This window comes from Phasianus colchicus, chromosome 7 (genome assembly GCF_987193195.1).
Source record: "Phasianus colchicus chromosome 7, bPhaCol1.hap1.1, whole genome shotgun sequence".
In the NCBI taxonomy this organism is placed as follows: Eukaryota; Metazoa; Chordata; class Aves; order Galliformes; family Phasianidae; genus Phasianus; species Phasianus colchicus.
In genome coordinates, this window is record NC_143442.1 from 3,208,819 (window position 1) to 3,227,567 (window position 18,749).

The following is an 18,749-nucleotide window of genomic DNA, read 5'->3' on the forward strand; positions in this document are numbered from 1 at the left end:
AGGAGTTAGGATGCTTCACATCCCAACAGCTGCACTCTGTCTTCAGGATCTGAGAAACTGGACAAGACAACTGAAAAGGAATCCAGTTGTTTAAGCTTCGGCTGGGATTGTGTTTATATTTGTTTTGCTTGTAACCTTTCGTTTCCAGCCTTGCAACTAAAAGCTTGACCTTGTCTTGCTTAATAAACCTCGTGCAGAAGCTTTATTTTGTCATATAGCCTGTTCCATGCCAAGGGGAAGATGGGTGGGTGGGATCAGTGGGGCTGCAGTGCAGTAACACGTCCCATGGGCACTCATCCTGCCCTGTGCTGCAGCCCGACCACTGAATGAGGCTAGAGCCATGGCACCTCCTGGCCAACACATCCTCTGCCCGTGGGTGTGCTTAAGTCTGGAGTTCCAGGGGCTTCACCACCACGAGTGTGGTTTGGGGGCTCGCAGCAGGCCACCATGCTTAGCTCTGCTCTGTTCCCCTCCAGCCATACGTGCAGGGTTGGGTTATGAGATCCCACCTGCCCTGACTTTAGCTGGGTGTGCTGCTAAAGAAACCTTAAAGAAGACCTGCCAGTTCCAAGCATCTCCTTACAGATCTTCTGTTGACATTGGAAGCTACTGCAATTCAAATTGGAAAAAAGAAAAGACAAATCCAACTTTCACGCAGCACTGATGAGCCAGCATTGACTACAGCCACGGTTGGGAGGGAGAATGGAGAATGGCAGTACTGGTATTGCATGTCTGAACCCTGAGCACTAGGGCAGTCCAGCTGCCAAGCTGGAAGGGGAACTTCCCTTTCCAAAAGGCAGCATAAAACGGCCTAGCAATGGGTTTAATACACATCTACATTGTGTTGACCTGAGTTACTTCATAGCTAACGCTCCAACTATTCATCTCTAGACAAGATAATTCCAGGTAGGGTTTCATGTTAATGACCTTGTCTTCACATTATACAAAACCATCTCACTGTAGTTCTCTACCCACTGCTAGTACCAAACCAGAGCTAAGTCAACATAATATTTATGACCATCGTGCTAAAAATGTGAGATTCAATTTTAAATTACTGAGCAGAAATCAGAATTTAGTAAGATTTCTCGTTAAACCAGAATCCCACACATTGACACAACAGTAAAGCAATTTGACCCACATAACTTTTTTTGTTTCTTAAGTTCTACTATTACAGACCAATTATACATTCTTTAAAGAAATGTTATTAATTATTGAAATATTAAAAGCTGGAGTCATTGTTTTTCTCCACTTAGCATGCCTTTTAAGAGAGATTATATAGAGAGAATCTTTTGATAGTCTTAAAATATTCACCAGTGCTAGAACAATTTAATGAAATTCACATTTATTTCAAGGATTTTTTTAATTAAATCTATTGGTTGTTGGTATCCGTAAACCCTTAAGAATAAACACCTGCAGTGTTTTATTATGTAAAAAGGTAGTTTAATTGCATCATATTTATCACAGACAAATCAAGCCCTATTCAGAAGATAATAATGACACAGTAATTGGACCAGTAATTGGTTCAGGATGATTCAATATTGTACTAATAATCATAAATACTACTGTCTCCTGCTTTGGTACAAGGCTGACACTATATTATAGATTGGATTTGGTGCAATAAATATTCGTGAACTGGGTCCAGTAGTGCCTAGGTCTTTAGTTCTACTGCGTTAGTAAATAACAGGTATCAAATAATAGTACATCCTACACGAGCAATCATTCCTCACACGTGGCACAGAGTACGATGTGCTCTTTTCTGCCTCCAAAAATGGCTGGAATAAGCATCTGTACAGTAAAGAATCTCCTTGCATTAAGCATCAACATTTGCCTCGAGATGTTTCCACTCCAGGCAAACCTGGTCACACTCAGAGCCAGTTGTAAAGTAGACTCATTTGGTTTAAATCTTGCTTTCTTTGGCTTTTTGCCTGTTTGTTCCTATTTATTCTTATTAATAACAATGGGATAAAGGGCACTCTCCAAGGGACCGAACTGCAAAACGAACGCTGAGCATTTAGCATCAAAGAAGACATAGGAGAACAGATAAAGTAACCCAAAACTGATCACTCCTAAGCTCCACAGTAGGTCAGGGAATAAGTATGGTGCACAGAAACCAGTACCACTAGTGCTTTCTTGGAGATTATCTCCTTTTCATGCATTTGCAGTATTTTCTTTGTTTGGCAGCTCTGGAATACAAGTACCCCATGAGAGGCATTGCTCTTGTCCCTGCTGCTGCAGCCTCTCAGGGCTATATGTTTCCAGTATGAATGGTTTGTTTTTGGAAAACAGGATTATTTTGTGCACGAGAATACCACCTGAAAGTAACTACACCATCACAATGCTAATTGGTTGCTCCTTATTACAGTCTGTCACGTCAGCTATTAGGCCTGAGCTTCCCAAACACAGGTAGCCCTGAATGAAAGGACTCAGATTCATCCTTAGGCAGACAAAGATGAAAGGGATGGCAATTTTTCAATATGCTTCTTCCCTGGCTTTCACCTGGAGCTTCAACCAGAGTTAACATCAGACTGCCCTGATGTGATCCTGCTTAGTATTGTGCCACTTCAAGTACCCTATCGTGTCAAGAAAAGCCCTATTCATTCCAGTTGTACAATATAAGTTGTCTTACTGGTACCCAACTGTAATCTACTTTCTTTTTTTTTTTTCTTCTCTGTTTTTATTTGTGTGGGTAAAGTTATATGCCAGTTTTATTATTTTCTTTCTCGCCTTGACTTGTGGAGAGGGGGAAGAAATCGAATCAATCAAACACAATACCATTATGGCAAAGGGCGGATGGTAGGAGGTGACATTCCCGTACCAATTGCTTGTTTATGGTGCCTTGATACAGTATAACGTGGCACACAAAGCCACTCACATGCCACTTAATGATAACTGTGAAAATCACGCCTGTCACCGCCGCATTCAGGGGAGGCTTGGCGGACCCTCAGCACTGCTCCTTCGCCAGGGCTGCGAGCTTTCAGAGGGAGCCAAAAGGGAGTGGAGCCTCATTATCCCCGAAACAATGATCCTTATTCACTACACAGAGAAACTTGCTTTTCATTGACGTATTATACAGCTCGGAGCTGGAATAGAGATAACGTATCCCCTTTATCACTGGAACAAAAGATTGGGGGTCTTTGCTCCTTTGCTTGGAATAATGCCCTCGGCAACCCAAACTAGTGTGTTGTTTTTTGTGGTTTTTTTCTTTTTGAGAATTTACCTCTTTTCCTTGAATTGCTTTGCATTCAAGAGATGGTGCAGCAAGGCCCAGGTACAGACAGCAGCCAGGCTGAGTACAGGATTGAGATTTCATCTCTCTGTCCGTCATGTCGCTCGCTGACACTGGCCCTCCCAACCAGAATACCTGAAGGGTGGAGGAAGGGAGGGAGATGTGGAGTGCAGACAACCAAAGAGACATCTCATATTGCAAAAGGTACTTAGGGAAGCCTCTTAAGATTATATAGTGAAGGAGACATAGCATAGGCACTAAGGCTGAAAGCAGTCTGTAAAATGAAATGCCATTGCTGAAAGGCATCAGGGGACCGGTTCACTCATAATGGAGTCAAAGTAATGGAGCCCAAACACACCCCAAGACAGTGGCAACTCTGGGAAGGCATACAACACCCAGTCATCCCTTTCCATTTCTTTTTTTCCTCCTCAAAGCTCCATCACAAAGTCAGTTTTTCACTTAGCCTAACTCTCTCTTACCTTTGCCTGTCGCGGGGAGGAGGAAAGGTGAGAAGACAGGAGAGCTATCACTGTGCACAGCCAGGCAGGCAGGCAGCAGAGGTAGCAGCAGAGGTAGAGGAACAGAATGTGTTGAAAGCATCATGATCCAGTGCCAGGAAATAACAGTTAGCATATCCCTGAATGACATTTACAGGAAACCTATGTTTCCTTTTCAGGGCCATAAGCTTCAACAAACTGGTGTGTTCAGTCAGCCCTTCCCCATGTACAGTATGGATGCCACAATTTTCTCAGCATATGCTCAGCTGCGTCCTTCTGATGGCATCCATGTTGGCGCTTTTCCATCTATAGGCATGGAGGGATGTCTTCATCTTCTGCAGGAGTCTGGGGCTACTGCCAAAGGCAGGCTTCCAAGCACCGCAGGCAAGGAGAGGGGAGCGTTTTGGTTCCTGAATAAGGATTAGGCTTTGCAACACCTGAGCAGTGAAAATCCTGTGGAGCTTTGGTGGCCAGAGCCAGGAACCGCCGCAGCTCTGCTGAATATTGCTGAGTCGAGCCCCATTTAACCAAGGTGAGCGTGTGCTGCACAGCAAATTGTAGAAAATTTAGGAAGCAAATGGCAAATAGGCAGCCCCATGAAATGTCCGTATAAATGCCTCAATGGCTTTGGCTCTGATACATTTCTAATGTGGAAGAGAGAACAATTTCATTAGCTTAACTCACTCCCCGTTCTCACCTAAGGAAAAATTGGGCCACCAGTGCTCCTAGTCCTAGAGCTGATTTAGTTGTGTGGAGCCAGGAACCCTTTGATCTTTTGTTATATGCTCCTGAGGAGCCCAGTAGTGCACCATCCTGAGCAACAATACTAGTTAAATCCCTTTATAATTTGCTTTGTTTTTAATCACAAGCAGAAAAGGGGGGAAAAAAAATCACCTCTCCCTTTTTTTGCCCTGGAGCTTATCTACTTGTCTTTTCACAGTATGGGCCAAAATGTGCTCTTCTTTCTTGAGAAAGGAGGATTGCAGTGACATAAACAGGAAACCCAGACTTAAGGGCAGGATTTTGTCTACACACTCCTTTTATCCACTGTACATTTATTGCACCTAATACATTTAGGAGAAGAGAATGGAATTTACTTAGATATTAAATGGCCTTAGAAATCATTCCCAACAAGGAATAAAGCATTTCCTTTACAGAAAATCACACTATAGAGTAAGTGCTTAAGTTAATTTAAAGAGAAAATTAGGAAAACAAAGGCGGAGTGCCGGAGATGTGGATAGGCATGCACCAGCTCACACCTCTGTGAGTTAGAGATGCAGAAATCCTCCCTCCCCTCCTGCCTGACCCATGTGCTTTGCTGAACTGAAAGGTAACCGTATTGATCGGCGGCCATAAAAGCCCAGCAAACACAAAGCAGCCAGAGGTGATAGAGATGTGAATTAAAAGCTCTGTTATGGCTCTCCACCTGATCAGGAGAAACCTATTTAGCTCGGCCCCTCGAAAGAAGTTGTCTTCCACTTTTGAGCCATTTTTCTTCTCCTCTTGCTTTTTCCAAAGAAATGATGATGGTGCACGGCTAATTAACAACAAAGAATAATTGAACTAAGACTCTAACTATCTACCTTTAAATCAAAGGAAGGAGGCAACCAATAGTAAAATTTAATCTGTCCTCTGGGGCAGGAGACAGCTTACAGGTTCAAGTCAGATAGCAAATGTAGCTAAATGGCAGTCAGAAAAGATCATGTGACTGGGGGCTAAAAACTAATTAATCTCCATAAAGCTGTAAGTGAGGTAGGTAAGATGACTTGAAATCTGATTACATTATTGCATTTAAGGAGGGAAAATGCAGCATGTATTTTTCATGTTGATTTTAACCACCTGAGCCCTTAATGACATTTTGTACCTTGAAAGAAAAACTCATATTTCATCCATATTTAAAAAGATCTACAAAGACGCTGTTGTCGGGAGCAGAGACTTTACAAATTTAGCCTAAATAATGGTGCAGAGTGCATTTCTAAACTTTTTTTCCCCCCTGTCAGCCAGGCAAAGATCCCAAGTTAACTATGGGAAGACACAGTGCCAAGCACGGAACAAAAACTATAATAAGCCTTAGAGCAAGGATAATTTTACTGTATGCTCCATTACAAGGAAAAGAAAAAGGTGCTGCATTCTAACTGACTGCTGAGGATGCACGTGCTTTGCTCCTTTGATTTGTAAACAACCTGTGATGCTAAATTCTGAATTAGTGGGAACAGAGCACTGCTTAGGATTTCTATTATTTATAACCGGCTACAAAGCAAGGAATACACAAACAAGCACCAAAAATAAGACTGCAGGCAGATGGCAGACCTCAGTTCCATGCATCCAGTCCAAATACACACTGAGCAGACCCACTTACCCTACCCTATGAACCTTGATGTGCATTTTTCAGGCTTCAGTCATAGCTATGGGCATAATCTTTGTCTCTTGTGTAGCAGCAGCCATAGTAATAACACAGAGTGGGATACACCACGCACACATACCCCAAAGATAGAGGCTTTCTCAGAGTCAATTAGGGGTTCCTGCGTGGCATTAGCAGCAGCACCTGAATAGGGACAGCTTTATGCAATGAAAAAGTGTACTTTTAAAATGTTTGTAATATACTTGATATATACTGCCATACAAGTATATAGTGGCAATAAATAAATAGCATTTAAGTTTATAGGTATAATAATGGCATTTTGCACTAATGCAACACCTTTGATCCCAGAATTTCCAAGTCCTTTGCGAGGATTAATTAATTAAGCTTCAACACGCCCCTGCACAAGATGTTATTAAAATACCTTTATGGCTTACAAATTCCACAAAAGATGTGCTTGTATTTCATGTCATATCGTGCCTCCCATCCAAGGCAATTACTTTTCTCCTCACTTGGTTCTGCATTGCATGGGAAATGATGCTCACATGGGCAGCAAGATTCCCCTGCGGTTCACGTCTGCCCCTCCACCCTTCCCTTTAAACAGCTCCCTTGCTATGCTTATCATTTTCTCCTAAAGCCTCAGACTTTCTCTGTTCACTTCCCATGTAGTTTTTTCGCTATGACCAATCTTCCTCACCCACTCTGAGATTTTGCAAGTTGCTCTTTAAAGTTAAGCAGACATTTTTCCCACATGGTGAAATTGTCGTGTGGCTGAAAAATGTTCTCACACACACACCTTTTCTCTCAGGAGCCAAATCGTTACACGCCTTACATCTTCATTCCTGTTTTTGCCAGAAGCCAACATGAGTTCCAGTTCAGAACCTACTTGCAAGAGACTTAAGGTAGAGCAACTTGGCAGCCAGACTTGTTGGATGAAAATGTGTGTTTGCAAAGTCTGGCACAGATGGAGGCACCTCTTGCATGAACCCTTAGTCTCTGGGGAAAAGACAGCACACAGGAATTAGCTCTCAAACCTAATCCTCTGCTTATCACTCTTATCTAGAGCTGGCTATGAATCCTTCCCTGCACTCCGATTTGTAAGAAACTCCCACGCAGAGCAAAGTTTGGCTTCTTAACTTACTAGACTTCAGAAAAGCCAAACAGACACTTGAATTTAATTTCTGTTGGGCAACTCTCAAGAGAAATCAACTCTCTTCTCTCTCTTTCTTCCTGCTTCCAGAAGTAGGCTCTCAGGTACCTGATGAGGAGGAAAATCTCACAGTGCTGCTCTATAAGCACGTCAGTTCACAATTCTCTACCTGATTTGTTATGTGCTGAAACTGCTTGTGTCTTCTTGATCATCAGTCAAACCTGACCAGAATTTGGCCAATGAGTTCAATTTGTGGATGGTATAACTGCACACGTGCATGGACAACCTCACTTCATACACATTGTGCCCTAGAAAACATCCAAGAAAATGCTCAGATGGTTTTAATGTTTCACTAAATAAATGCCAGCAGAGACCTCATGTTGACTCTATCCATTTGTATTTTCCCCTACAAGGTAAAAGACCACATCACTTCTTTTTGTAGTTATGGGACTCTTCGTGATAGGGACTCATATGTCACAGATAAGCTTCAAACTCTCCATAATTTTACCCCTAAGCATCAACAACAACCAGTCCCCATCTATGTATCATTATTATCCAAATTCCTTAATGCACCGAGATGGACCTCTTGGAGATCCAACAGATACAAACACAGAATGACCCTCCACAGTGCCATAGGTCTGATGTTCCCTGGCTGCAGGTAGTTTGGACACACATTGACATGGGTCACTTCTACGATGCCACTGATGATGCCACAGGCCTTCACCAAGTGAAGAGTTTTTCACTTTTCCTTATTGATACAATTTGTGGTAGTTGCCATAAGTCTTGGAATTTTCTTTATCTGAACTCTATATTTTTTGCCATTCAAACAGCTCACGAGAGGCCAATTTTAAGCATCCTGTACTATTAGTTCTTGCATGGCTTTTCTATAGTGCTGTGATATACAATTTTGTGCCAGCCACTTTTGGGAAATGTACTGACTGACCACCATTGAGTGGAGCCTTTGCTGTTCCTTGACAAGGTACTTTACAGCTTTCTTTTTGGAGGAAATAAGATCATTCCTTTTATGGCCAAAGGAGAGGGAATCCCCATGCCAAACTTCAGATTCCTGACATAATTTTCCACCTACTCAGCTGTAACTGTGTCCCAGCACAAGCACATTCCCACACATTCGAGGACATTGAAGTTTTCATGGACCCCTGGAGAGCAGAACCTACCAGGAGAACACATTTTCCTTAAATAAAAAGGATCCTTTAGAAACAAATAGCAATCTTACCTTTTCGGGTCACAGATAATGCAGCTGAGTCCAGTTGGACTGAAAAAGTATTTGTCCCATACAGATGTTGATACCACAGCTCAGTGTGCTTCAATAATTACATGAAGGTACTGAAGAACCAAAATACCTTGGCTGAATTTAGGCTTACCTGCAAAAAAACCATATCATGTCATTTAAGATGCCATAATGTCTCATGCTTTCTATTATTTTTTTTTCATTTTACCCTCTTACAAATCTACAGTTTCTACCCATAACTTTTAAAGCCTGGAGAGATTCAAGCATTTTTTAGGTAGAAGTGTTGTATTGTAATCAAAGGATTGGCCCATGGACTGGGCAGTCCTTGCTTTTAGATACTTGAGACCAGAAACTGGATACAAATCTATCTGAAGGTTCTTTATTACGAAGGATGGCAAGGAAATTCTGGTTTAATATAAGAGCCAATTCAACTATTAATCATGATTATAGACAATTCCCAGTGTGGCCTGATATCATTTAATTTCCAAAAAAAAACAGAGGAAGTGGCAGCACTGCCATGTAATAATATCAACCCCCTCCCCCCAAAAAAGAAAAAAAGGCTTTATAACCTTTTCTGTGCATAGGTCATAAATTACCAATCAGACATGTAGATCCCGTTTAATATTTTAAAGTCTTGTTGTATATACACTTCTTCCTTGTTCATGCTTTGTCTTTACAAATACACTTGGTCATAATGAAAATAAACCTGCTGAAGTCTCTGTGGCCTGAGACAAGCTATAACACATTTCTGCACCACGGGGTGGGCTCATGGGATACCTACTGAGAAAATGCATCCCCTCTGCGCATGCCCAGACTATTAAAATGAATTGACATGTTAATGCTGACAGGAAAAGAGCACAAGAGAGCTTGCTAAATTACTGCTCAGTCAGGCACTAGGAATTCCTGAGTGGCCAACTCCTGAGCAAAACCTGCAGCAAGGAGACGAGGGGGGAAAAAAAGAGAGGAAGAAAGGAGAAGGGGCAGGGGGGGAAAGCAGAAAAAAAAGTGGGTGGAAAAAGAAACTTTATTGTCAAACGCAACAAACCAAACAAACACTGAGGGGTTGTCATGTTAGCGACGCACCTACTCATAAATCATATGGATTTTAATCATACCTGCCACCTCAGCTTGCTTCTCCCCTGAGAAATTGTTTTCTTTTTGCTCCCTCCTTCACTCGCTTTCAATTATCTGGAAGCTGTTTCTCGTGTTTATTTATTTATCTAAAGTTCATATACAGTATGCATGCAGAAATTTCCTCTGGGGGACCAAGCCTAGGCAGATCATACAGGGATGCGGTGGAGCGTAGCAGCTAACAGCTCAGATGAATGTACTCAGTCTCAGAAAACCTGCTTTGGACCACGGTGACAAGAGAAGGGGAGGACAGAAAGTAATTAGTGTGTGTACAATGATGGATTATGGCTTAATATTCAGGCATTTCACCTTTTGACTGTTATAGGTAGGCCCACAAGCTGACAAAGAAAGTCCACATTCTTGCCAATAAGGGGGAAAAAAAAAAAAAGAAAAAGAAAAAAGAAAAATAAAACACTCTTTTAAACAAGCCCCGACTTCTGTTTGGTGAGAAAATCGCAATTAGTTGTTTTATTTGCGTTTCAGACCTTTTATAGTTTTGAAAACATCATATATATGCTCATATATACAAGGGGAACCTGAGGGACAGCTGCTTGGCACATTTCTGACAAGCTGGCATAATATTGTTTTTATGTCTCACAGCTTCTATATGTAACTTTAGTACGAAAGAGCAACTCAGTCTCTCCAATTTTAAGGAGGGAGTGAACTGCCAGTGACCTTTCCTCAGCTCTGGGAGGTGAACGTGTAGCACAGATCCATCAAGACATGAAGATCTTATAGACAACTTAAAAAAAAAAAAAAAAAAAAAAAAGCCATCAGTTTTTTTAAGCCAGACCAAAGGAAAAACAGACAAGAAGAGTTCAACAGTGAGCTGCAACTACAGGTGAAATCGAGTTTTAACTCAAAAATGAGTTTAGAGCAGGGTGCAAACAGGAGATCTGCATGTGGTCTACAGCAGCTTTTTTAGGGATGCTTGAATCTACATTCGCTATGCAAGTTTTACTCAGTTAAAGGACCATCTAGACAGCTCTCCCATTTGGAACACTTGTAGAAATAAAATGGTAAAGAGATTCAGCTGCCCGTGCTTTGAGGTGGAGGGTGAGCATAGCATTCCCAAAATCCCCAGCTCCTTTCCCAAATCCAAGGAGCCCACACTTGCAAGTTCTCTGTTCCTTTGCAAACTCTGCTAAAACCAAATAGACCTTGAGAGCAATCCAATCTTTTTGTGTAAAGAGAAGGTATACCAAGGGCAAAGCATCCCATTCACAAGGTGAGGATTCACAAGCATTTCTGTCTGTGTTGTCCTTAAATAAACGTGTGCAGGACCCACATGATACACCATAAGCACCAAATAATGGCCAAAACATATCCCACTGACATCATGCTCCACAAATAATGATGTTACCGTATAACATTATTATCTGACCTGGATCATGGCCGTGGCCTGGCAAGGAGCCCATTTCTTGACCTTTGTCTCTCAGATGTACCTAACCAGAACACAAAACAGGTGGTTTCTTGTGAGCAAAACTTATTTTTGAAAAACCGTGTGCTTTCTGCCTGCAGCTTCTCCGACCTAAAGATCAAAGCCCTACGGCGTGTACAGTTCACTCCTCTGAAATGCCAGCTTCCTTGTTATAAATGACATGTTGCAGATTTGGTGTAACTTTCGTTTCATTTCATATTTTAATTTGCAATCTCAGATATCAAAGAAAGCTAAACTGACAAAAGACAGCTTGTAAACCTATTCAAGTGGAGTTTTCAATGGTTTACATAAATCAACCCATAATCTACTTTATTTAAATCTCTGAGTGTATAAAAGGCTGCAGTTTGTCAGAGTAAGATAAAATGCATATATTAATGAGAATGTAGAGGAGCAACATGAAGCAACATTAAACAGTACACAGCAGTAGGACATAAGCAGACTCAAGTCTCTGTTAGTTACTATGAGTCACAGAATCACAGAATGGCCAGGATTGGAAGGAATCTCAAGGATCATGAATCTCCAACTCCCCTGTCACATGCAGGGCCACCAACCTCCATATTTAATACTAGACCAGGACTAGTAGACTAATACTAGACTAGACTTGCAGTGAATCCTCGTGTCTGGTTGGGTTCCACCCACCAGGGAGGCGATGGTTGGTCTAAAGGACTTGTGCTGGAACAGGCTGCTCAGAGAGGCTGTGGATGCCCCGTCCCTGGAGGAGTTCAAGGCCAGGTCGGATGGGGCTCTGGACAGCCTAGTCTAGTATTAAATGTGGAGGCTGGTGCCCCTGTGTCAGCACAGTGACTGCTCACAAACCAGGTACCCAGAACCATTCGGGATTTCCATCCAACAAACTGGTGTTTCTCCAATCTGGTTGGTATTTTCTATATGCTCTTCCACCACTTCACTCCAAAACCAAGCACGTCACAAATTTGTGATGGTTTTATACCTAGGGATCTACAGGGAAATGTGAGTTATTCCTTTCTTTTCAGTTCCCCAAGATTTTGCAAAAGGTTAATCTCTGGTAAATGGTCCAAATAAACAACCTTGTGTTGTTAGCAATACAATTATACTGTGTAGGACCTGTGTGAGGTAAATGGATCTAGATATAACACTAATATATTACTCTCGGTTTCATGTTACTCAGATGACAGGAGTAAGTGCCAAAGTTTTGACAGATCTTAATTTAAAACAAACAAACAGATAAACAAAACAAACAAAAAACCAAACAAAATCCCTGAGCTCTTCAGTTAGCTTCACTTCCTCGCAACCTTGCAGTAATGTGAGTTTTCCTTATGCAATTGGGGGAAAAAATGAATAGTTACCATGGAAATTGCCACAAATCTTTTTATTTCAGACTCCTCCAACAGAGGAGCATGTTTATGAAGATACACATAGAATCCACTCATCGTTTACTTTGGCAGTGAGATAAGTATGATTTTTTTCCCCAAGTTTTACGAGGTATTTCACAATAATTTGCTCCGCTCTTGTTCTCATTACAAAAGCAATATTAGAATGATAATGACTTACATGCTCTGTCATACTATACTACCCTGACCTTTTCAGTATGCTGCCTTTTGAAAGCTTGACAGGGCCACCTCTCCTGCACACACTAACATGGCAGAGAACTGTGACCGGGGAACGGGAAGGAAAGAGAAGTGGATGACAGCATCAGACAATTTGCCAAATTCTTTTAAGCTTTAAATAACCTTTCTCTAACTCATCATTTTTTTGTATTTAAGCAGATTTCCTGTCTCTCACCAGCACTGCATGTCCCTGGAATTGCACTGGTCATTCAGTGCAATGACTTATCCGCAGTAGGTGCTCCGCAGAGCGAGAGGTCTCAACCCACGCCCTGCTGCTTGCATATCAGTTTGGCCCTCTGAATTATTCATCAGCTCAGAAACAAAATCAGAACTTGGTCCCGAATGACCAGACATCTCTTTTCTCAGCATACACAACCTTTATTTTGTTGTTTCTTTTTTTTTTTTTCCAAATGTGCATCGTAGCGACCAAGCCTGTCCCTTTAGACATGTGCTGTGCTTACTTTTGTAGGATAGGAAATTTTCTTCAGCTGCATTCCCTGCTGCAAATTCCCCTGTGAAAGATCAGGAGAATGAAGGCAGCTCCACACAATGGGGCCAACTCATTGCACAGGCATGGAGTCACTGGGGGACATGCTCACACAGAGCACGTTCCTCCTGCTTCCTCACTTGCTGGAGCAGAAAGCATCAAAAAAATGTCCCAAAAGAGAGCTATTTCAAATCTTCTGCCTCTTGTGTACAGTTATTAGTGGGACAAGGCTGCATCATTCCTTGAAATCAGTATGGAAGAAGGCAGGAGTTTTTACACAACTGGAAACCTTGAGATGCGGGAAATAGTCCCAGAGATTTTAGGATGGATTTGGTAGGTAGTGCTCCTCTTGGTCATCACTCTTTACTGTTACCAGCCCAGGCTTTGATTTGCAGTGCTGGTAGCCATCCAAACAACACTTGTGTTGCTGCTAATCTCTATTTTTGGAATTGCTGTGGTTCAAACGGAATCTTTTAGAATTCAGCTGACTTCCCTCAGACATTCCCTGATACAGAACACTCCCTATCTTTCTGCAGCAGAGGTGGAGATTGAGAGGTGTTCAGCCTGTAATACCTCCATCTCACATCTGTCCTCTCCAACACTCCTTGCAGGTGTGCTGAAACGACCTATAAACCCTGACAATATACCTTCAATTTCCCTCAATTTCTCTGAAGCAAGCTGCCCATTATGTTAGATCTGCCTACATCATAGTCCTCCATGACACTGCTTTGCTTGGGCTTCAGGGCTCCCACTACTTTTCTGAGGCCCTATCCCACCATTTTCCCAAATTCCCTCAGAGGGTGACTAAAGAGTTAATTACCTCTAAGACTACTGCTTGAGGATTATTTGGCACACTGGATGCTGCACTGGACAGAACATGGGAATGGATGAACCACAGCTGCAGAAGAGTGGTCTGGAAACTGGTGAAGGACCACCAGCACCCACAAGGAACCCTCCTCTTCTGATTACCCAGATATGTAGTACGTATGTCAAGCAAGCTGGAGCAGAGCCCTGATGTCCACCTTCTGACCACACAGCCTGGCATTGCTCAGCACCAAGGGCTGATCTTCTTGGGAACACCACATTGGTTGTGTCAGTCCTCATAGCATAACAGTCCTCAGATCCCTGCAGGTGCTTATCACCACCTTTTGGATAGTGCCATTAAAGTTTCTCTAACTGATTTTGAGGACTTTCTGTGGCTGTTGAGAAGGATAACATTTCACCATGGCTTTGAATTCTTCTAATCTTAGCAAAAGAGCCAATCCCTTCAGTCTCCTAAGGGCTACTGTTGCTCTTCATCACATGCTCTTCTTCACACATACTTTTCGCTTCCTTCAATGAGTAGCTACTTTTTCTCGCACACACACAGAACAATATATTTTGATACAGCACTAATTCCTTATTGAATTTTCATTTCACACGGGAGTGCAGAAACCAGGGGCAACCCGGTGTGCAAGAGACCCTGTCCACAAAGAATAAAGATGAACAACAAAGATACCAAAGATATGGTGATGGCAAGCAGCTGGCACCTTCTGAAACACCAGCCTCAGGCACAAGGAGCTCGAGAGAGAACTGAGTCATCCCAGGCCCATCTCAGGGAAGCAAGACTTCACAGTATCTTTTAATCAGGATACATGAGTTCTGAGTCAGCTAAAAGCAACACTCAGATCCAATCCGGGATGGTTTTATTTGCATAAGTCATAATGTAAACAGCAAATAGATCTGCAGGATTTCAGTTGACTTGTCAAAGAAAATAGATCTTTGTTGAAGTAAGCATTAAATGGTAACCGATATGGAAAACACATTGAACCACTCACAGGACAGACATTTTTGATCCTCCGAGCAGCTTTCCTGTATTTAGTCATAGCGTAGAAATGCCTAGTTATAACAGTTCTATTTCCATAAAAAGTTTTTTTTTTTAAATGAAACAAGCATACTTTGGTACACCACCTCCCTCGTCCCACACAGCAAAGGCAATACACCTCCCTTGCAACTAATGGCCTTGCAGGAGCATCTCTATCTACAGCTAACGAAGAGGGTAATAATATGGATTTCACCCCAGTGCTCCAGGTATGTGGGAGAAAAACTGTAACAGTCCATCTCCACTCTTATCTCTTCCTTCTCTGAGTTATGAAACAGAAAATGATAAATAATTTAAAAACAAACAACAAAAACAAAACCCACTCATTCCTCTCCAGAGGCTGAAAGAGCACAAATGTAGGTAGCAGCATGATGGCAACAAATCCCACAGGACCCCTCATCCCAGCCATGGACTGACTATATGTGCATCTCAATGACATATGCAGCAGTCACTGCTCTTCTTCATACCTGAGACTGGGAAAACATCTCTGGCCCCCTGCTCACCTTCTCCCAGGATGCTGCATCATGCACTGGATCTTTTGTTGAGTAGAGCCAAAGAGCTGCTGCAGGAAAAAATGGCACAGGAAATAAGGTCAGCATCCATGGTACTTCCTAAAAGGATCCCTGTGTGACTCCTACTACCAGTATCCCACATCCAGCTTCTTTCCCTTTGCTGTTCTCTTCTTCACGAGTTTCTTTTCACTTTCCTCAGTGTTTACTGTACTTTGAATAGTTATGTGGCTACCATCCATAGGAGAACCATGGGAACTGGCAGGCAATGAATGACTGGCATGTAAAAGTTTTTTGGTTTTTTTTTTTTCCTTCTTCTTCTACTTTTCCTTCTTGAAAACAACCTTGGCGAGCCATCAGATGAAAAAAATCTATTCTTCTGCCAGCTCCTACCCAGTGCCAGTGTCGGGCTATTTAAAGCTCTCTGAGAAGTGGTATGGGGGAAGGTTGCATCAAACCAGTGTAACAAGTTGCATCTTTTCCCTCCATATTGAAAATAAGAAGACGCTGAGCTCTCTTTTCTACCCAGACTTGACTCAAGTTAAACATCCAAGCCTCTGACATAAATGTACACTGTAGGAATCCATAATAAAGTACCACAGTTAAAACTAGCAACTGCATTTTCAATGTGAGAGCATAATCCTTATTGTTACTGGGGAGTCTGGATCCTGCCACAACAGAGGTTTTTTTGTTATATTACATGCCTACCAACCAAGACCTTTTATTTTATAGCTCCCTATGGTAGGGAGAGGAGAAAGAGTGGATTTAAGTTTCCAGGGAGCTGTCGGCCTTTGTAATAAGGTACATGGCTCACTGCTAGTTCACAAAGGGGGTTAGCACTAGAACTGCGGTGAACTATTCATCCTGCCAGCAAGCTCAGGTGAACACAGTGCTCGGAGCCAAATGGGAACGCTCAGTCCCATTCACCCAGTAGCTATATAATGTACCACAAGCTGAAAGCCGTTCATTGAGCCAGCAGGAAATTCAGATGTTAGCAAGAACTGGAACTAGAGCTGCTGTGATGGATGGCAACATCCAGACCCTGGGAAGCGTGTAGTAGTGCTGGGTTGCGTGTGTGTGTGTGCCATAGCATGGGAGTGCATCGCTTTTGAGATCAGTGAGCAAGTCTGGGAGTCAGAGCACTGAGGTGTTCCTCCTCTACTTCTCCCTGGGAAACTGTGAGCAAAAAATGATGGGTTTGATTTATTTCCCATTGTCAGCTACGAGGAAAGGAATGAAACTAAGAGTAGAATGAAAAGAAAAAAAAAAACCCACAAAACAAAAGACTTAACTCTAGGAGGAAAAAGGCCTGTTCCCAGGGGAGAAATGTGATACTCCCCAGCTTGCCCACTATCAGCACTCCAAGACCCATTCCCAGCTGCTCCGCATTCTTGGGTTTCATCACTCAACTCTGAGTTACAGGGGAGCATTAGCACTGGCCACTCTGATCCTGTGGCTCTGCTGGTGCTGCCCATCAGGGTGATGCTCAGCCAACACCAAAAAGATATGACCCGGAGAGGCTGCTGCTCACAATGGAGATAGCACTGGAACCCTCTTGGTTCCAGAATGCACAGAATAAAGTCACTTCTTGCAAGGTGAAATTATGTCCAAAATGAACAAATAGGAAGCTTTAGCATTTTTCATCCTTTTTTTTTTTTTTTTCCCTTTAATTTTTTTTTTTTCCTGAAATGACATTCCAGGAAATCCTTCTGAGTCTACAGAGCACTTCAGTTCAATGGGTGTGGGAGGAGAATGGGTCCATTGGTAGCCCTGAGATATACACTAGGAGCCCTGGGTGACATAGCAAGACTGCTGCAGCCCACTGAAATCTCCCGTGCTGAAGTTCCACTTCTCTCTGGACACCTTTGCTTCAGTTATGGCTCTTAATATAACATTAAAAACCACAGAATCATTAAGATTGGAAAATACCTGTAGGATCAAGTCCAACCGCAATCCACTCCCACCATGTCCACTCACCACGTCCCTCACTGTCACATCTCTGTGGTTCTGGAATACCTCCAAGGACAGCGATTCCACCACCTCCCTGGGCAGCCTGTGCCAATAATACCTACAAGGCGTGTAAGATATTAGCAATTAGAGATACAGCACCCTGATCTGTATTTTTATCTTTATCATTTGATGAAATCAAATAACTTATTAGTAGGAGAAACTGAGGCATGGTTGCATTAAAAGCCTTCTGAAAAAAAAAGGGGATAATCACTTGGCTATCAATAGTGGTCATCAAGTACAAGCTGGTGACATTCCCAGTGCTCCTTTCAACACACCCATCTCAAACTGGGCCCGGCATCACACCTTTGCTGCATACACCTAACATGGAGCTCTGAGTGCAAATACTGTCCATACTGGCCCAGAATGCTGCCAAAGCTCTGAGATTTCCCCTAGGAAATCTCACAAAACACACCATAGCTTCAGCACCAGCCCTCTAGAGACTCAGCTTCAAGGGCTGGTGTCAATACAGACAGCAGGGATGGGGCTCATCCACTCTCAGCCATCATGGCCTAGTCCTGCCACCAGCTCACACTTAGCAAGAAGGGCACAGAAAGGTTATTACAGTGACCCTGAGCAAGCAGAGAGCATGGAGATGTGGTTCTGATCCACACTCCCAGCCTGCAGAGTAGGATTTCCATAATGATCAACTCCTCTATGCCTTGGAAAACTCACTTTTTGTGCAACAACTGCAGACGATTCCCCCGTACACCCTTAAAAATCTGGCTAGCTAACAGATCTGAAAACCCAACACCTGTGTGTCAGCACGAACAGCTGTACACTTGCCACTGCTCCTCAAGCTGCAGAGGATGCCACATGCCAGTTGCTTTACTTAGAGCAAGTGGGGAGGCCAATCCATCGGAGAGAGAACACAGCATAATTAAGAAGCAACATGCTCTCTTGCTCCTGCTGCCCTAATTTTATTTTCCCCCTCTCCCCCACTTACTCTGTTTAAACAACTCCATCAATGTTAGGATGCTGATCTCCGTGCTTGCAGGACTGTGAATTTAAGAGGCAGGAGTTCTCACAGCACTCATCAGCTGGTGTGTTAGGATAGAGATGCTTCTTCCAGTTCAACTACATTTTTGCCTTTTTTTTTTTTTTTCTTTTTTCTTTCTTTTTTTTTCTCTCTCTTCCCTGAGAAATATCCTCACTAAGAAAACTTTTCTTGGAATAAATGATGGGAGACACGAAGTGTGCAGAATCCAAACACAGGCATTCCGCACGCTGTGTGACGGCAACAACC

The 18,749-nt window shown here is 42.6% G+C and overlaps 1 protein-coding gene across 2 annotated transcripts in view; it reads right to left on the bottom strand.

Moving 5' to 3' along the window:
- LOC149917179 (uncharacterized) overlaps window positions 1–18,749 on the bottom strand; it is a 43,155-nt gene that overhangs the window by 15,277 nt on the left and 9,129 nt on the right. The window contains exons 4-9 of one of the 2 annotated variants that reach the window (XM_090143499.1): window positions 17,474–17,564; window positions 15,491–15,549; window positions 10,997–11,057; window positions 9,597–9,827; window positions 8,467–8,614; window positions 3,218–3,361 (exon numbers count right to left, since the gene is read on the bottom strand). In XM_090143499.1, the coding sequence (XP_089999625.1) occupies window positions 3,218–3,325 (108 nt within the window). In that variant the 5' untranslated portion in view covers window positions 3,326–3,361; window positions 8,467–8,614; window positions 9,597–9,827; ... (1 more) ...; window positions 15,491–15,549; window positions 17,474–17,564. Of the gene's footprint in view, window positions 1–3,217; window positions 3,440–8,466; window positions 8,615–9,596; window positions 9,828–10,996; window positions 11,058–15,490; window positions 15,550–17,473; window positions 17,565–18,749 lie in introns of those variants that run through there. The other variant, XM_090143498.1, reaches the window with a different exon arrangement.